This window comes from Sander lucioperca, chromosome 22, assembly GCF_008315115.2.
Source record: "Sander lucioperca isolate FBNREF2018 chromosome 22, SLUC_FBN_1.2, whole genome shotgun sequence".
Taxonomy (NCBI): domain Eukaryota; kingdom Metazoa; phylum Chordata; class Actinopteri; order Perciformes; family Percidae; genus Sander; species Sander lucioperca.
This window is the reverse complement of record NC_050194.1, coordinates 15,491,765-15,508,680: the sequence shown is the minus strand read 5'-3', so window position 1 is coordinate 15,508,680 and position 16,916 is coordinate 15,491,765. Positions and strand designations below refer to the sequence as shown.

The 16,916-nt window shown below is 38.0% G+C and overlaps 1 protein-coding gene across 2 annotated transcripts in view; it reads left to right on the top strand.

Annotated features, from left to right (window-relative positions):
• Window positions 1-16,231, top strand: part of atrnl1b (attractin-like 1b) — a 60,893-nt gene extending 44,662 nt beyond the window's left edge. The window contains exons 27-30 of one of the 2 annotated variants that reach the window (XR_004107660.2): window positions 7,001-7,108; window positions 13,120-13,234; window positions 14,091-15,286; window positions 15,335-16,231. Coding sequence is in view for 1 of the 2 variants with exons in the window: in XM_031315068.2 (XP_031170928.1) it covers window positions 7,001-7,108; window positions 13,120-13,234; window positions 14,091-14,215 (348 nt within the window). In the remaining variant the exon portion in view is untranslated. Of the gene's footprint in view, window positions 1-7,000; window positions 7,109-13,119; window positions 13,235-14,090 lie in introns of both variants that reach the window. The other variant, XM_031315068.2, reaches the window with a different exon arrangement.
• The last annotated feature ends 685 nt before the right edge of the window (window positions 16,232-16,916 follow it).

Here is a 16,916-nt window from a genome sequence, read left to right as displayed (position 1 = left end):
CTCCCATTCCCTTTAAAAGCCAGACGCGTTTGGACCTTGGCGCATTGCTATTATGATGGCTGATTTGCACCGTAATATTTTTATTTGTAATCTTTTGCATGTTTGTGTGCTGCTGCGCTTCCCTGTGTGTGTGTGTGTGTGTGTGTGTGTGTGTGTGTGTGTGCGCGCGCTGTGCACGAGCCTAGGCGCATTTTACTAATTCGCTGTTAAAATAACAATGAAATGCTGCATTATTGACTTTAGACCAGGTTTTTGTTGGTCAATGGCGCCATCACTTCCCGCTGCCTTAAGATGGCAATATGCCAAGAATTCACCTGAACACACCTCCCTGTAAGAGCACGCCCATGGGTGCAAAGATGGGCGCAGGTGCATTTGCTGTTTATACGATGTGAGCGCTGGATGGGAAATTGACAACTGCGTCGGTCTTAAACTAGCAAAGACACTTGCGTCGGGCTTTGCGCTGTGCCGGGTGCAAGATAGGGCCCATAATGTGTAATTCCTCTTGAGTTAATCTTACAAAGCTGATCTTTTACCACTCTAATGCACTAATTAGATAAGGGCTTTCTTTTTTGTCAGGAGTTGAAAGGACTTGGATCCCAAGGTGCTGCTGTTGTATTCGAATACTTTTAGTTGATAAGTGTCAAGACTTGGATCCTGAGTGGGGCGGGCAAAGGGATGAAACGACAACAGCTGTAAATGCCACGGAGGAGGACGAGGGCTGACCTCTTTTGAAGCTACCTGTGGGTGGAACGGGACGGAGGGGGCGCTGACATTTAACAAACTGCTATACGGAAGATGTTCTACACACAAACGTGCATTTATTTAATGCGGCTCCTCTCTCTTTATCTCTCTCACACACTCATGCAGACACGCCTCATACACACTTGCATCATATGTACTGACCGTCGTGTGGAGCGGTGATGTTTTACTGGCACTCTAAAAGCACTCTAACCTATTATTGAGCAGCGGTTAACATAAAAAGGATATTTTCTTCTCTTTTTTTCAGTATGTTTACGCATTTCATTTACTAAATCCACCAGTAACTAATTACCATCTGTTTATTTAAAGCTGTCATCCTTCCATAGAAGCTGTCCTGGCCATGACGTTGGTAATTGCTGTGGCCAGTTTGTAACTGATGGCTTAAACCTGCCTGTTGTGTCAGCTGAGGATAAGATAGTGATGGATGTAAAGGCTAAGAGCAAGGACTACTGTATGTTGTCTATAATGGTATATCACTAATGTAGTTCAGTTCCTATTTTCTTATGTAATTTATTCAGCAATGTTAGCGGCGTGGCTTGACGGATGACAATGTCGGTCGGTCAGTCCAACACTTTTGATCCAGACTAAAATATCTATTGGATGGATTGCCATTACATTTTGTACAGCCCTTTATGGTGTCCAGAGGATGAATGTCACTGACGTTGGTGACTTTACCTCTATCACAGCCAACAGGTCAACATTTTCAGTAGAACTACAGCAGAAATACTCTGTTCATGTTACAAATTAATCTACCAGAAATGTCTGCTTGCACATATTTGATTGGTGGATGGATTGCGGTCCAGTTGAGCCAGGTTCACTTTTTTGCCGCACAACCCCCTGTCTGTTTGTTAGTTTTTTGCCCTCTACGTCAGCACCCCTGCTGGCCTCATTCAGATGAATTAAAGAGCTGCATTTTTACATGCAGAGCATAAGTCGATCTGAATGTATCGGAGTCTTGTTTTCTGTAAAAGACACATTTTTATGTTTTATCAGCGTGAGCCTTTACCTACAAATGCTCACTGTAAACAACCCATTTTAATCAAGACATTTCAATTATCTAATTTGCTATGTGTTTGCCTTGACAAAACTGAAAGAAACCCATTACTAACCCACAAAATCCTCACATCCCCGTCCCTCTGCAGACTTGATGTAGTCTCTTTCCTTGAAAAGCTCAATCAGCAGTCATCGATTGCTATAATAAGATTATCCTACTCTTAAGCCCCTGGTCACCTTGATTGTCCCTTGTTCAGTTTAAAGTTTGCACTCACAATTTCCTCTAAAGTTACAGATGATTGAGCGTACCTGTGATTAGGAGTTCAACTTGTGATATAGATTACCCTTGGAAGCTTAGAAGCTGTCCCACTAATGAATGAAAGTAACATTTAATTAATATTTTATGTTAGAATTTACCCTCATTACTTTTCCTATTACTGCAATATTACATATTATTCATGTTTTCTAATGGGTTCTTAGTACTTAGACACAACACCACACCAATATCATATCAGTGTAGTAAACAGTGGCAGTCTACTAGACAGGATATCTTTATTTAGGGAATTCCATTAATCCCAGTCTGTGTAGCTTGTTAAAGCATTTGTTTTTATTTTGCGTTATATTTTTATTTTAGTTTTTTTATTCTGCTGAGCAGCGCCTGTGGGCATAGCCAGTGATCTTTGAAAAGGACAAAGTGACCTGCTTATGTGTAGAATATGCTCAGAGGCGGGATGACACTTACCCTTTTATAGAATCCAATGAAGGGAACAAAATGCTGTATTCACAAGACGGATAATTCATGCACCCACTTGCCAAATTAATCAAGTTGCATAGCAATGCACTGCATGCCCACCCTTATCACAACCGTGAATGGCTCCAGCTTGTATTCTTGACAAAATCAGTTTCATTGCACAAACGTAACTTGTTTTTGCAGAGTTCACTCTTGCCTTTTTTGTCATTAACTTTGCATTCATTTCTAGAATCTCTCTGGTATTGTACTGACTCTTTCGATGATTGTATTCCCAGCACAGTCTTTGATGCCTGTGCCGGACACAGAGCAAATCGCCAGCATTCTCTGACTTTGCTTCTGATCTCATGCTTTGTTGCTTTAAATGAATTCTGTAACACGATAAGTTAACATTACTGCTATCTGACATTTAGAATGAATGTTCAGGTTAGTAGTTGAATTTGAAGTAGTTGGATTTGAAGCTCTTGTGTTGGAAACCATAATAAGCCGTGAGCTGTTTCGTTGTTTTGCAACAACCCCGCCGGGCCCTCCATCCTGCTTTTATCTTTTCGAAAAGGGCAAAAATTCTCATTTCGACCTGCGGTGGCCCAGCAGCTCAAATCTATCGGTTTGGTGTTGCTGGGTTGATGTTTAATAGTAGAGATGTACAACAATCCAACATGGGCCCTCAGATTTAAAGTTTAAAAATCAGAGCTACAAAGGGAAAAAATCAATCAGGTGATCAATCTCAATTTCATATCGCTGTTTTTTTTTCTTCTCAGCTTTACCTCCCCCTGGGGAATGTTTTCAGAGTGATTCAACAAAACAGTTCTTACATAGAACCCACCTCAACCTTTCTCTCACTCCCCAGTGAGAGAAAGTAAAGCTGTACAACTAGTCTGTAAAGGTGAAGGAAATGCTTCAGCATGGGCTGCATCAACACAAATAAGGCATTATGTATGATACACACAGAACATATATAAAACACACTGACCATTTTTCTCATTTTCATCCTTTTTGTGTGTTTGTTGCTTTTATTTAGACACACCAGAGCGGGGAAACACCACACATCTGACAAATATGTTATACAGCAATATACATAAATGGTATGCACATTGCCCAGATGATATGTGCTTAAATATTGCCTCTATGTGTGTCTTGTGACTTACAATAAACATTTTTACACTCTTGAACATTACATAAAAATCAGAAGACAGAAGCTATACCATTGTGTCATCATTTTATATTAGGATATTAGTGATTAAACACATTTCATTACATTGTGGTTTGCCATTTCATGTGTTTCAGATATGTTATTTAAAAGGTTCATTATGTATCCTCTAGATTTGAGAACATGCTGTCTTGATTTGTTGTTTTGTGAGCCTGTGCAAGGTCTTTTTGTAATTCAATATCTATAAAAAGCCACAGCTGATTGAGGCTCTGGTTGAAAAACTGCCTGTGCAAGTACTAGTCATGAGTCACTGTTAGCTCTCAAGTATCTGATCAAGTGACATATTAATTGAATACCACCCTTTCCATCACGTTTAATGTTTTCCTGTGTACACCCTCAACAGAACTATAACAATTTGAAAGAATGAATACAGTGCTCTGAATTACTCTTTTTCTAACCTGACGTATAGATGGAGTCGTTGATTCCCCCAAGACGTTAATTTAAAGCGCCATCTTCCGAATTTCTTTTTCCACTTGTACAATGCTATCAACCTCTCCAGACCTCATCTGAATTTTTGTCAATTAATAGCCAGACTAATGAATACTTAATTGAATTCAGAGTGAGTGAGGGTGGGAGGTCTGGACACAAGAATACCAGGGTTCATCACGACACCAAGGACAAATTCCTATTCAGGATTGAGACCACCAGAAAACTCAACATTCTCATACAGTTGACCCAAACAGGCACATTATCAGAGGGATAATGTGAGATAATTGGAAAGTGCTTGAACAGTCTAGCGTTCTTGAAAAATAAAAGATTTTCTTCTTTTGTGAGCCAGTGGCAGCATTGCAGCAATATAAGTATTTGGGCACTGTCCTACGGTTGTTCTTTTGAAGGAAGTTGTGACGTTTTAATGTGGACATGACACTGATGAAAATGTTTTATTTTCTTTATTGAGGCCATCCTTTTTTCCTTTTTTTTTTTTTAATTATTTGCTGGTTTTGCAGTCTTAGTCTTTTAAAATAGGAACAAACTGGAAAAAATTGTCAAGCTGTGCAGTGCACTTTGGACCCTCAACATCCTTTACATGTTGAGTTCCAGATGCTTCCATCAAGGCGGAGGTTTTGTCTCCCCAAAGGTAGCACTAAAAGATACTGATTGTCCTTTGTTCCATCTGCTATTGTTTTTTTTTTTAAACAAACTATAACCCCAGATGTTGTGTTATGTTATTCATATTTTTCAGTGATTCATGGTGACAGTGTAGGAGATATGGATCTTGTGCTGTGTTGTGTATAATGTATGCATTTGTGTTGGACTAACTGTCTGCTGGATTTTAAATCTTGAATAGATTTTCTTCTTTTCAAGTTTTAGCTGAAGAGTTGGGCAGTAAAATGAATACTTGGATTTTTATTATGTCCCCTTAGTTACTCACATGGCACACATGCAGTTTACAATGATAACGGTGGCAAGGCTCTTTTTAAACAATGGCTTCTTGATTTTAGAGGGCAGTAGATAAAAGCAGTCTTCTTATTTCTAGCTGATTCGTCAACAGATTTTATCAGCTGTAGCTAGCAAGCTTCTTAAGCTATCATTAGCTCCAGCTGAGTTGAAAACATCGTCTCCGACTGACTTTTTCTTTTTTCTTTTTCTCCATCTGACACATTTTAAAACAAGCATTTGATATACATAATACATAATATACATGATAACATGCTGATAGACTGACGCTAAAGCTAACATGCAAAAAGTCATTTACAAGTCACCATATGTATAAGACTTGTAAATAAAGAAACAACATTGTTTGTATTGCAGTGTTGAGGTAGTTAGTTCTTGTATTACAAGTATGATAAGGAAAAATGTAGTTAGCTAATGAAATGTTCCTTGGCCTTGATAGTAAGCTAGTAAGCCAGACATGCTAACGTTTGCAGCTTATGTACGTTGAGCAGACAAACACTGTATTTTTGGTTTTGAAAAGGCTAAGAAAAAACATATGGCCCTCCAAACTATTTAAATAGCAAATATCATTCTTTGTACAGCTGCACGCACACAGCTTCAGCATGTGGAGAAATCCATAGCGTGACAGGTTTGCTGTGTTTAGTTACAGTTGCTAAACTATGGGTGGACAGATGCTATGTTTTTGTGTTCATCATTTCTACTCGTTTTAAACTACTATTTCTACTTAGTTTTAAACTTCCTCACATACATAAAGTGTAGAATGTTACAGAACCCAGAGCATCCAGCAAATTATTTTCTACATATCTACTATATAATGTGTATTAGTATTACTTTTGTATGAGAAGGGCACATGATGATGCCAATCATCACAACCGCTTGATGTGCTTAGTAATCTGAAGTACAATTAGAATCCTAATGCAGCACACTTAAGCTCATCACAAATCCAATAGCAATCAGTGATGTCCTTGGTGCTAAAATGGTGGCCTGTGTAGATATTGATCAGACACGGCATTGCTGATGAAAGTATGGCGCTAGTTGTTTTACAATATTGATTAGTGGGGAACAAGAGATGCTATTTTCTGTTCAGTCTAAGCAACAGAAAAGGTGTCACTCTGAGTCAGTAACCTAAACAGCATTTCTGTGCAGAGAGAATCGTCTGGATAGTTCTCTGTGGTGGTGTCCTGTATGTGTGTGTTGATCAGATCAATATACCCATGAGTAAGTTGAGAGTTCTAAGTTTTTAATGTTAATTTAAAATTAGATTGTCTAGGTTCAAGACTGTTCCTATGTCTAGTATTTGTAGTGGGGATGGGTTATAGTGTTGTTGTGTCACTGTAGTTTGCATCATATTCAAAAAAAGTTTGGAATAATTTGGTACCTCGTGTATGAATGGACAAAATATTTAATAATAATAAATTTCATCAAATATAAAAAATATTTCAGTATTCAAGTCAATTATATTATAATACAAAATGAAAGTACACAACTGGAAATCCTCATATAAAGTTGGGGCTCAGTGACTAATAATAACACTAAATAATAATAATCTACATATTGTGAGCAATAATGAGTATATTTTAAGGAGTTGGATTGCATTTAATAACCCTGACTGTCAGATGTGTTTGTTGTGTTTTTATGCAGTAACAGGATAGCGTTGGATATTGACTTCCTATAAGTTCTTTATAATGAAGGGCTGAAATTCAAAATGTTTCTTTCAGCTTCATTAGAAATGTAATGTGTTGAGGGTTTATATATTTATGATGTATATTACATGTAAATAATGTATGTATAAAGTAGAGCATATTTCTCATAATTGTCATTCATCTATCTATTTTGTTTGATAAGACTACGTTCTATGTTCATGCTCATCTGTCATCTGTGTTTGATTTTTACAGCAACTGATGAGAGAGCGTCAGCAGATGGCCAGTCGTCCATTTGCCTCAGTTGCGCTCGCACTGGATGCCAGGGGCGAGGAAACAGAACTGTTGCAGCCTGTGGTTGACGTGAGTCCTGCTTGTTTACACACACACACGCACGCGCAATCAATCAATCAATCATTACACAATTTTGATTATTGTGAGTCCTGACAAGCACCAACAAGTTTGACCATGTATCCCCCTTTTGTCATCTTTGCACATCTGTTACAATCAATCTTAGATTTGTAAGTGCTTCTACTGACATACATACAATAGTTTTGTAGTGCCACTGTCATTGGACCTTATTGTGATGTACTCAACCAGCTCATGTGCTCCACTCACAAGATGTCAGCCTTATATCCCCTCCCCACATCAATAAGAAATCTGCCAGTGATGGTCCTTTCTACCCATGTCTTCTTTATATATATGAATTGTCCTCTGCAATCAGGGCTTCAGACTTGCTGACATTTTTCAATCGATGTTCCACAGCTTTTATACGAAGTGATGTCACGATGCCAATTATTCAAAAGATTTTTATAGATTTTTCAAAAGTTAAAAAAGAAAAATATAGATTTTATGGTCGTTTTAATCTTCTTGCAAAGAAAAGGATGGTTGTTACTTTGAAAAGCATCACTGAGTTGGAAAGGGATTGCTCTGATATTAAACATATGACATCAGAATGGTTTTATTTTATTGTTGTTCTTCAGTGTGCATGTTTTAATTTTGCCTAATTTGTTCTCCAGGGTTGTTCACTGGGAACATACTGCACGTTGAGGTTCAGGTTTTGATTCATATGTCATTATACCTCACGTGCTTTTGCACATATGAAATGTTCTGTACAGTTGCTACCTATTTATTAGTAGAGAAGAAGTCTGACGCAAAGCACAGTCTAGGGCTCTGACACATGGGATAAAAGCATAGCTTAAACACAATATAGGGAGCTATATCCACAAATTGACATCGGAGGACCAACAGTGTTTCCTCAGCCAGAGCCACCTCTGTGTCATCTGCCGCTGAGAGAAATAAAATCACTGTGGCAACCAGGAAAGAGGCACTACATTAGCTATTAATGTATATTACTGAGTGGTACTCAGTGTGCATTATGGTGTTGTGAAGGGCAATGTAAAGAGAGAAAGGGGAGAAAAACAATGCTTCTTAGCTCTCTGAGTGCACTTTTTGAGTTGTGCTTTCAAAGCAGTAAGGTACTGTCTGAATCTGAATGGTCTGAGTGGAAACCACTGCTTTGCCTTTATTTAGGTAAAATGTTAATTACAGACTTGTCAGTTGGACGTGTGTGTCAATCTGTCATTTAATCATTTATTCCAGTAGTGTTCCTCCCATTTCTGCACACAATCAAAAAACAGTGTTGTTGTTATAGAGCGCATTAAGGCAGAGACTTTGCATCCACTGGAGAGTATTGCTGTAAACAATATCCCAAGCTGTTTTGGAAATGATTACTGGAAAAACAATCTTCAGTCTTCTGTTTCTTGACCCTTTCAAGATGCAGAATGAACCTATAAGCACTTGACTTTCAATTTCACTTAGATGTCCGTACAGCCTTTAAGGAAGTTACAATACAAGTTTTGTTTGAGAAAAACACCTGAGAACCCTGATTTACATGCTTGTGTTCTAAATGTATTTCACAGTTTGTATGCTGAATGCTTTTCAGTAGCGCCTAAGACATAAAGTACACTGTAACTTCAGCATACAACTGTACAAGCAAGCAGTTTTCCTGCCCAGTTCATAGCCTAAATGTGTTTTAAAAACACATCTTATGGTGACAGCCTTAATGGTAAATCCTGCACACATCTAATTCGCCAAGCAGCTCTTAATTAAGTGTTGCTTGGTTAATTATTTACATGCCAAATGTTTTCTTCCAAAAAAAAAGTGGCTCAGAAATGTTCTCAAATGACATTCAACGATGTGTGACGCCAGCATTACCGTAGGCAAGGTGTTAAATCCAGATGTATCCAGTAGCCAAATAGAACATGAATATCTTATATACTTCCGCAAAGGTCATAAAGCATTCCTTGCATGGAAACAAAAGCAAAACACACATTTCTCTGTTGAAAATATGTGTTTTTCAGAGGTCATGTAGCTGCTGCAGCATTTGCGATAGTTTACTACTGTACTTCAGTAAATCAGAATCAGAAAGGGGTTTATTGCCAAGTAAGTAACACTTTCAAGGAATTTGCCCTGGTTGTTGGTGCATACATAAACATATTAAACATTAATATGAAATAAACAAACATTAAATACAGACAGAAACAAATATGTACTTACTATAACACATTAATGATTTTATTCTATTTTAGGTTTCCAGCTGTTAAGATGATTTGCATTAAGGAGCTATCTCTATATAACTGATATATTTGTATATACTGTAATGAAGCACAGAGTCATATTCAGCCATAGCACAACGTAGCTTTTGACAGCTTTTTAAATATGTCCATGTATTTTGGATTCATCCCAGAAAAATCCAATCTATACGGTTTCAAATGTGCAAATGCACATGTTGGACCACATACAGCTCCATCACATGCCTTGGCTCCAGCTGAAGGTGAAGCATATGAAACGAGTCTAATTCTCTTTTATAAAGGTTAATTGGTCAGCATCTGGCACCACTTAAATATTTGTTGATGTCAAAGAGGACACTGATGTCACGCTAGCACCACTGGTTTCCTATTTGTTTCACCAGCTCTGTTTGTACTTTAAACTCAGGCCCACTCACTCACTGAGTTAGTGCAGGCAAGACAGACTGTACAGATAATGTACGTTTAGATGCAGGCACATGATGGTCAGTTTGGAAGTCTTGAGGTTTGCTTGAATTTTTTTTATTTACGGTATTTCAGGGACAAAGTTTAGAGAATTTTTTAGAGGATCATAACCACACTAAGAGATTATGCAGCTTGCACAGGAAACAAGACACAGAGGGGCTGCAGTACCAAAATGACCCCTCACACCCATTCCAACACATGAAAACATTTAAGACCCTTTTTTTCCCGATTGTACTGTCAGCACTGATCTCACTGCATTAGTTATTACCAGTTGTCTGTCACTAAATCTTTCCAGCAGGTCCCAGAGAAAATCACAACAGCCTCTGTGCCCATTTCCTCTATTTTTGGTTGGTTTAAACCCCCAAGAGATGGACATTGCTTTTAGTGACCAAGATGTCAGCAGCTGTTGGACAGAGAGCCAATCAGGGCCCAAACACTGCAGGCCTAGGCCTCAATGTCACAGATGTCTCTATTCACTATGGCCGGCATTCAACATATGGAAGCACTAACGGACAGCTAGTATGATGGATGACACCTGTCAGCAGGAAAGCAGATACATTGTGTGTGTGTGTGTGTGTGTGTGTGTGTGTGTGTGTGTGTGTGTGTGTGTGTGTGTGTGTGTGTAGAGTTGCAGGCTGTGTAAACCTTCTTTGGAAGATATGAAAATGGAGACAGCAATTTTAAAAAACTTTGATAAAAAAAAAAAAACTATGATTGAAAATATTTATTGATTGGGTTTTTTATTTTCCCCTGCATTTTTGGAATATTTCTATTATCCCAGGTTAATAGAAGAAAGGAGGTGGTTTGACTTTGCTATTATCGCTGCCTTTCACACAAACAAAAATGTGTTTTTTATGCTTTAATGGCATCACAGCATTGGTGTGACGTTACTTGTGCGGTTCAGTGTAGTTCCCAAAAAAATGCACAACAATGTAATGTAGAATTGCACGCTCCAAGGAATAGACAGCACTAGGATACAAGCAATTATAGCTCTACTAATAATACTACCAAGATTTATATTAATACTAATACTAGTGATATTATCAACTTTGTGTATGATCTGTAAATTAAGAAATATGTTCAGATTAACAGAGCCAGTGTAAACAGAGCCCAATAGTAAAACATGAGGTGATGGTGGTAATCCTACATATTTAAAATGTACAATCAAAGGTTACTACAGTTACATTTGGAGTGGCAGTGTAGAAAGGATGTGTAAACAAATGGTCTTTTAATGTAATGTGTAAAGTGTCTCAGTGTTAGGAATTAGTTTGGAACAGCTGTAATGATGTTTCACCGAGTGGTCCAAGTCAGTAGAGCTTGCAGTGGAATCTGCCTTAAAAGCTCCCTTGCATGAATATGGCTTACATACTGTAGCTATTCATTAGCAGAATCACTTGAATGGTCATGAAATGGCTGGCAATTTAATTGCCCTTGTATGTCCGTGGTAGATCTAATATGGGCCTCTCTCGATCATGAATGCAGCTGAAAAGATGCATGAGAATTTATTCTGATCATGTGGTTTAATTGGGTTGAGTAATGATGCACATAAACAATATCTGTCAGTATCTAGCCTGCCTGTAATACAGAAACTATTGTATTCTTATGTACAGTATGACTCCTTGTGTTTAAATTGAAGTTTGGCCTCCTTGTGTTTGCTTTCACACGGTGCCTGTGAAGGTTTTAAGTCCTTCGGAGCATTACATGTAGTATAATCATATGTAAGAGGCAACAAAACTAATGAATGTATCTAGGTTGTACTTACAGTTGACCCAGGGTTGCATGTAAATTAGTTTTAAAACTAATGAAACAAACAGTGATAGGGTAGATGTTTGAAATCAGGCCTTGTAATCTGTGCACTCATCAAGTTTTGTGGCCTGAGTAAAAACGTTATAAATGTCGGGCTTCTTAGGACAGTTTAACAACTGATTAACAATTAGAGTTTGTGTCTGTCACATTTAATGTACTGTCTTTTTCTACTTTGGTTCACCTTTTGTCCTGCTCTCCATTCTCCTCATCTTTCTGTCCCTCTGTGTTAGTTCCAGCTGATCAGTAGTACAGGCAAATGGAAAATAACGTGGGCCAATGTTGTCAGCATTCATAACCTCAGCAAATTAGTTATGCAAAGACGTTTCTCTTTTGATGAAGGACTAATCCAGTACCTCTCAGAATCAACTTCCAATAGTTTCTTTCAATTTATCTTTTTAAGACTTTTTCAAGATTTTAATTTCTTATTTGCTCCAAATGTTACACTGTTTGTATAATGAAGTTCCTCATGTAAAATGGCATAAAACACCTATGTTACCAAGTAACAAAGAAACAAATTTTAGTTGTGAACTATGGCATTTGAATTAGCAAACTTAATTGAAAGTTGCATGGGAAATTACACTGCATGCTTTATAGCAAACAAGATTTCACTTACTTTTAATTAAATGACTTCAAATCTGCATGTAACTTTTGAATGTATAATTTACACTTACAACATACTGTTTATATTTAGTTTTTTTTTTGGTGCTGTTTGCACAGGGTGAAATATACAACAAATTTCAGTGGAACATGTTACTACAAATGAGCACATCCCACTCCTGATTCTCTCATGTTTTAATGCATGTGCTTGTACATCCCTGTTTTTCTACCATTTTGCCTCTTCTGACTCTTATCTCCATTTTAAATTCAGCCAGTCACAGAGAGATAAAAAAAAAAGTCAATTCTATTCAGACATGTTATTATTCCCTAATTTCTATCCCCTCATCCAAAACATGCTGTGAAACCCTTGACATTTATTATCAGGATGGCATGTTTTTCACGCTTGAGACAAGCAGTTTTGGCCATTAACTGAGAGGGTAGGTCATTGCCTCAACACATGGACTGTCTGACAGGAGGACACACACACACACACACACACACACACACACACACACACACACACACACATATATGTTTTTGTTGTGTGACCAATCAAACCATTTGTCTCAGGAGGAGGGTGTTTTGTGTTTAATGCAGCAACTTCAGCAGCTTGTATCACTGACTGTTGGTCTGCTGGTCGATCTTTCCAAGTGTGACTGTCACATCACTTTGATTTAAGATGGGTTGGTAAAGAGATCCTGGGTTCTTGTACCAATCAAGTCAATAAAGTACTTCTATCATGCATCCTGTCCGTCACACCTTATCTCAAATCACTATAATTGGTGTCTGTGCAGCTGATAAAGCTATTTTTTTTACCGTAAAATCCAAATAAACCAGTGAACATTGGAAAGATGTCTTTCTTAGTCATCCATCTTTAAAATGTGTCATTTTTTGTTGTTGCTGTGTCTCTCTTCTCAGGGTGCACCTAAACCTGTAGCGATTGAGCCGTGTTCAGGAGGGAAAGCTGCTGTGTTGACTGTCCTCATGCGTCTGCCCTCTGGGCTCTCAGACTTACCTCCCCCAGGACAGTCAGGTAACAATTGTGTATATATGGTGAAGTGTGGTTAAAAAAATAAAACCGCTCTTTTACTGCCATGATGCTCACCATACTCTGCTTAATTCTGATAAATGTTAATCAGGTTTGGGTTGCACCTGTTGCGTTGACAATGCCGACGCCGTCTCAATTAATTACTGCACTAAACATCTATTTATGAACATGTACCTGGTCAAAGGCAGGCACATATTACTGCATATAACATTAAGCACAAACTCTACTTCTCTCATCCTCATGGCCAGTGATTTTACTACTTTGTAAACCTGTCACTCAGCCTATGTTGTGTATGTATAAGACATGTATTTCCCCACACGCACATTTAACGTGGTTCAGTGACCCATAAGTCTGTCGCGTTGTAAATGTATTGTATTTTTAGAGTGAGCAGGCCACAGCGAGACTCATTGAATCCAATTTACTTTTCATAAAGCAGGTCCATCGTTCAATTTCAAACATCACAAACAGCCATCCTGTACACCATCAGAAATATATATATATATATATATATATATATATATATATATATATATATATATATATATATATATATATATATATATATATAATCACTTACAGCAAATGTCACACATTTGCATCACAAATAAATATATAACCATGCTCCTATTTACTGATGTTACTACTGAAAATGTGGTTCCAATCTCCACATAATTTGTTTTTTAATTTTGCTCTTGGAAGCTGCAAAAATATTCTACATAAAATTGGGTGTTTTAAATATTATAGACACACCTGTAATCCTTCTTTCTGAACAAACAAAAATGTGTGGAAATAGCCTGTTTTTCACCACCCTCACAATTTTCTTGCTCTTTTCCGTCTTTAGGACTCATCGTTGCCAGTGCGCTGATAGACATTTCACAGCAGAAACCATCAGATTTTAAGGACAAGACCCAGGGTTTAAAGAACCGAAAAGCCCTTTTTCCAGCACACCAAGGCACCTGTGTCTGAGTCTCAAGCTGTCAATCCAGTTGGGTCCCTTTTTATACCATCTGAGGTCACATTATTTCACTATGGCGCAGGTCCCAGTTGGAGGCCTTTCCACAGACAAGACATTGGTACATGTAGAAGATTACATTCGGCTGCTACCACTCAAGTGTTCACTGAAACTTGCCGAGTCCACAAGAGCACAACCTTGCTTATCTTTCCTGTCCCTTTGCTCTAATCTGCACACATCAACCTCTGGTCACATGAATCCTTCTCCAATCTCTGAAACAACCTTTCCTCCACCTACTGGGCCCAAAATCGCTTCCCTTCAGCTTGGGCAGTTATCATGGCAAAACTGTGTCTGCTTGTTGTCTGCGCTAAGAGGGAACCCGCCTGACATCAGAGTGACATCAGAGACCGATTTAATGAGGGGGATCTGCACCTATTGGAGCTTCGGTCGTGACTATTTTGTGACACCTCATCGTCCATTTGCTCAGCATGAGAGAAAAGCGAAGGTGTCTGTACCTTAAGGTATATGAAAGTTTAATTGATCACATCAAGTTGGAAATACAAGAGATGATTAAAAAAATGGCTGGTAGATATCCAACACATGCTGCCTGCGTTTTTTTGTTTGTTTTTTTGCTTGCCAACAAGTGGTATTATATGGTGCTAAGGCATTACTCACTTATGAGAAGCCTTTGCTGTATGGACTGATATCATTCTGCCTTTTCGTGGGGAAATCTATGCGCTAGGCTAGGACTCTCTTAACACCCCGTAACCACATGATAGGGTTTTGACGACGTATTTTCGTCACACCACTTTGCCAATTACCATTAATGATCGGTTTTAGCATTTACTGTACATATGTATCATCCACCCAGCTGAAGCTAACGTCTGTATTTTCTGTGAAATACATGTACAAATGCTGCTGAGACATGAGACTGCAATCACTACTACCAGCGGCTGCATGTAGGTGAAGACTGCAAAACTAAAGGAGGCACGAACAAACCATCGGTCATAAAACTAAAGCATGGAAAACTCCAAAACGTAAGAAAAGTTAGATCCATTTTTATTAGCAAACTGGAAGTTTCATTTGTTACAAAAATCCAGATTGTTTTTTGTTCAGTGTGCTCACTGTTAAAGAAGTTACATAATGCAGATTAACACTGATGTTCTGGTCAATTCTTTACCGTAGCTGGTTATTGGGTCATTTTGCTGTGCAACTTGCTGTTGCCCTTGGATTTATGTGGTGGGCGGATGCCATTTAAGAGAAAGACGTCTGCTTAAAAAAAATTTAGACCAGGGACATCATGCTCCTCTGGCTGTTTACTAGTTTGTTTTGTAATGTTTTTTTAGGAGCCCTCTGACACCATGACTTTATTTCGATCTTTGAGTACAATGAGTTACGTTACTTTTTTATAATGTTTCCATGGAAGGAGGGGGCCTGTTGATCTGCAGAATTTTAAAAGCTGTCGACCATTTTTAGCCCCGACCTCCACCCTGAGCTGTACAGTGTCTTGTTGGAACAAATGTGAGTCTTTGTCCCTCTTATCTCTTGAGATTCCATGTGTTTGTCAGGTTTTTATGACAAAATGGCAAGAGATTATCATTTATTTTAGGCCTTGTCACCTGTTACTATTATATATATGATAAATTGTAAGTCTTTTGCTACACTTGTGAAAAGAGCATTTCTGTTAATATTTTTGTTTTGATATTTAACAGATTCCTGTGTAATAGCATTTAACTTGATTTTATTGTTGACTTAAATCGGTTGTTTTAATGTCATCTCCTTTTGAATTGTGCATCTGTAAGGACTGTACGGGCATTGTCTTGTTTTTTGTTGCAAAGTGAGTTGTCATTATGATGCATTTCATAAGGATAGTATGCCAGCTAATGTGTTTTTATTTTGTGTTTGTAGAGTAATCCTATAACAGTGTCATTACACAGGAATCAGGGTCTCACTGTACCATGTAAAAAAGATGATAATCTGCATATCAGTAATCTTCAGTGTATTTTAAAGATGGACAACATGCCAGAAAATAAAAAAAAAAAAGACCTAAAAATCTTTTGTGCTTTGAAGTCTTTTCACATACAGTACTTGTAGTACAGACATTGAATTGTACGCTTTTGTGTCTGCCTGTCTGGTGTTTTTGTCTCTGAAGCTTAAACCTACAATCTGTAATTGCATTCTGGTGCCTGGTGTTCAACACGGGTTGATTGCCTCAACTAAAGATAATTATCCCCCCTGAAAGTGTCTGTGAGAGAAACTCAAACCCAGACCTGAATATTGGTGTATTTTGTGCCTGTGCAAGATTGAAAAAAAATATTTTCTACATAGTAATTTGTATAAATGTACAGTATATAGTGAAATGATTTCTTGGATGATACTTTCATAAAACTGTTATTAAAAGTGATGCAACTAAACATTGTTTTTCACATCAATCAATCAATCAAACTTTATTTATAGAGCACTTTTCATACATGTAAAATGTAGCACAAAGTGCTTTACAGTTAAAAGCAATTGACCCCCCCACCCCCCCATCACATAAATGCATCTCCAGACACTCACAGACACACACCCACCACCAACATCCACACACCCCATCTCATACACACAATAAAACTAACATGTGACTGAGCACAGAAAAGCTAAGTTAAAAAGATGGGTCTAGAGCCTGCTCTTAAAAATCTGAACATTCTCTGCAGACCTGAGGCCCTCCGGCAG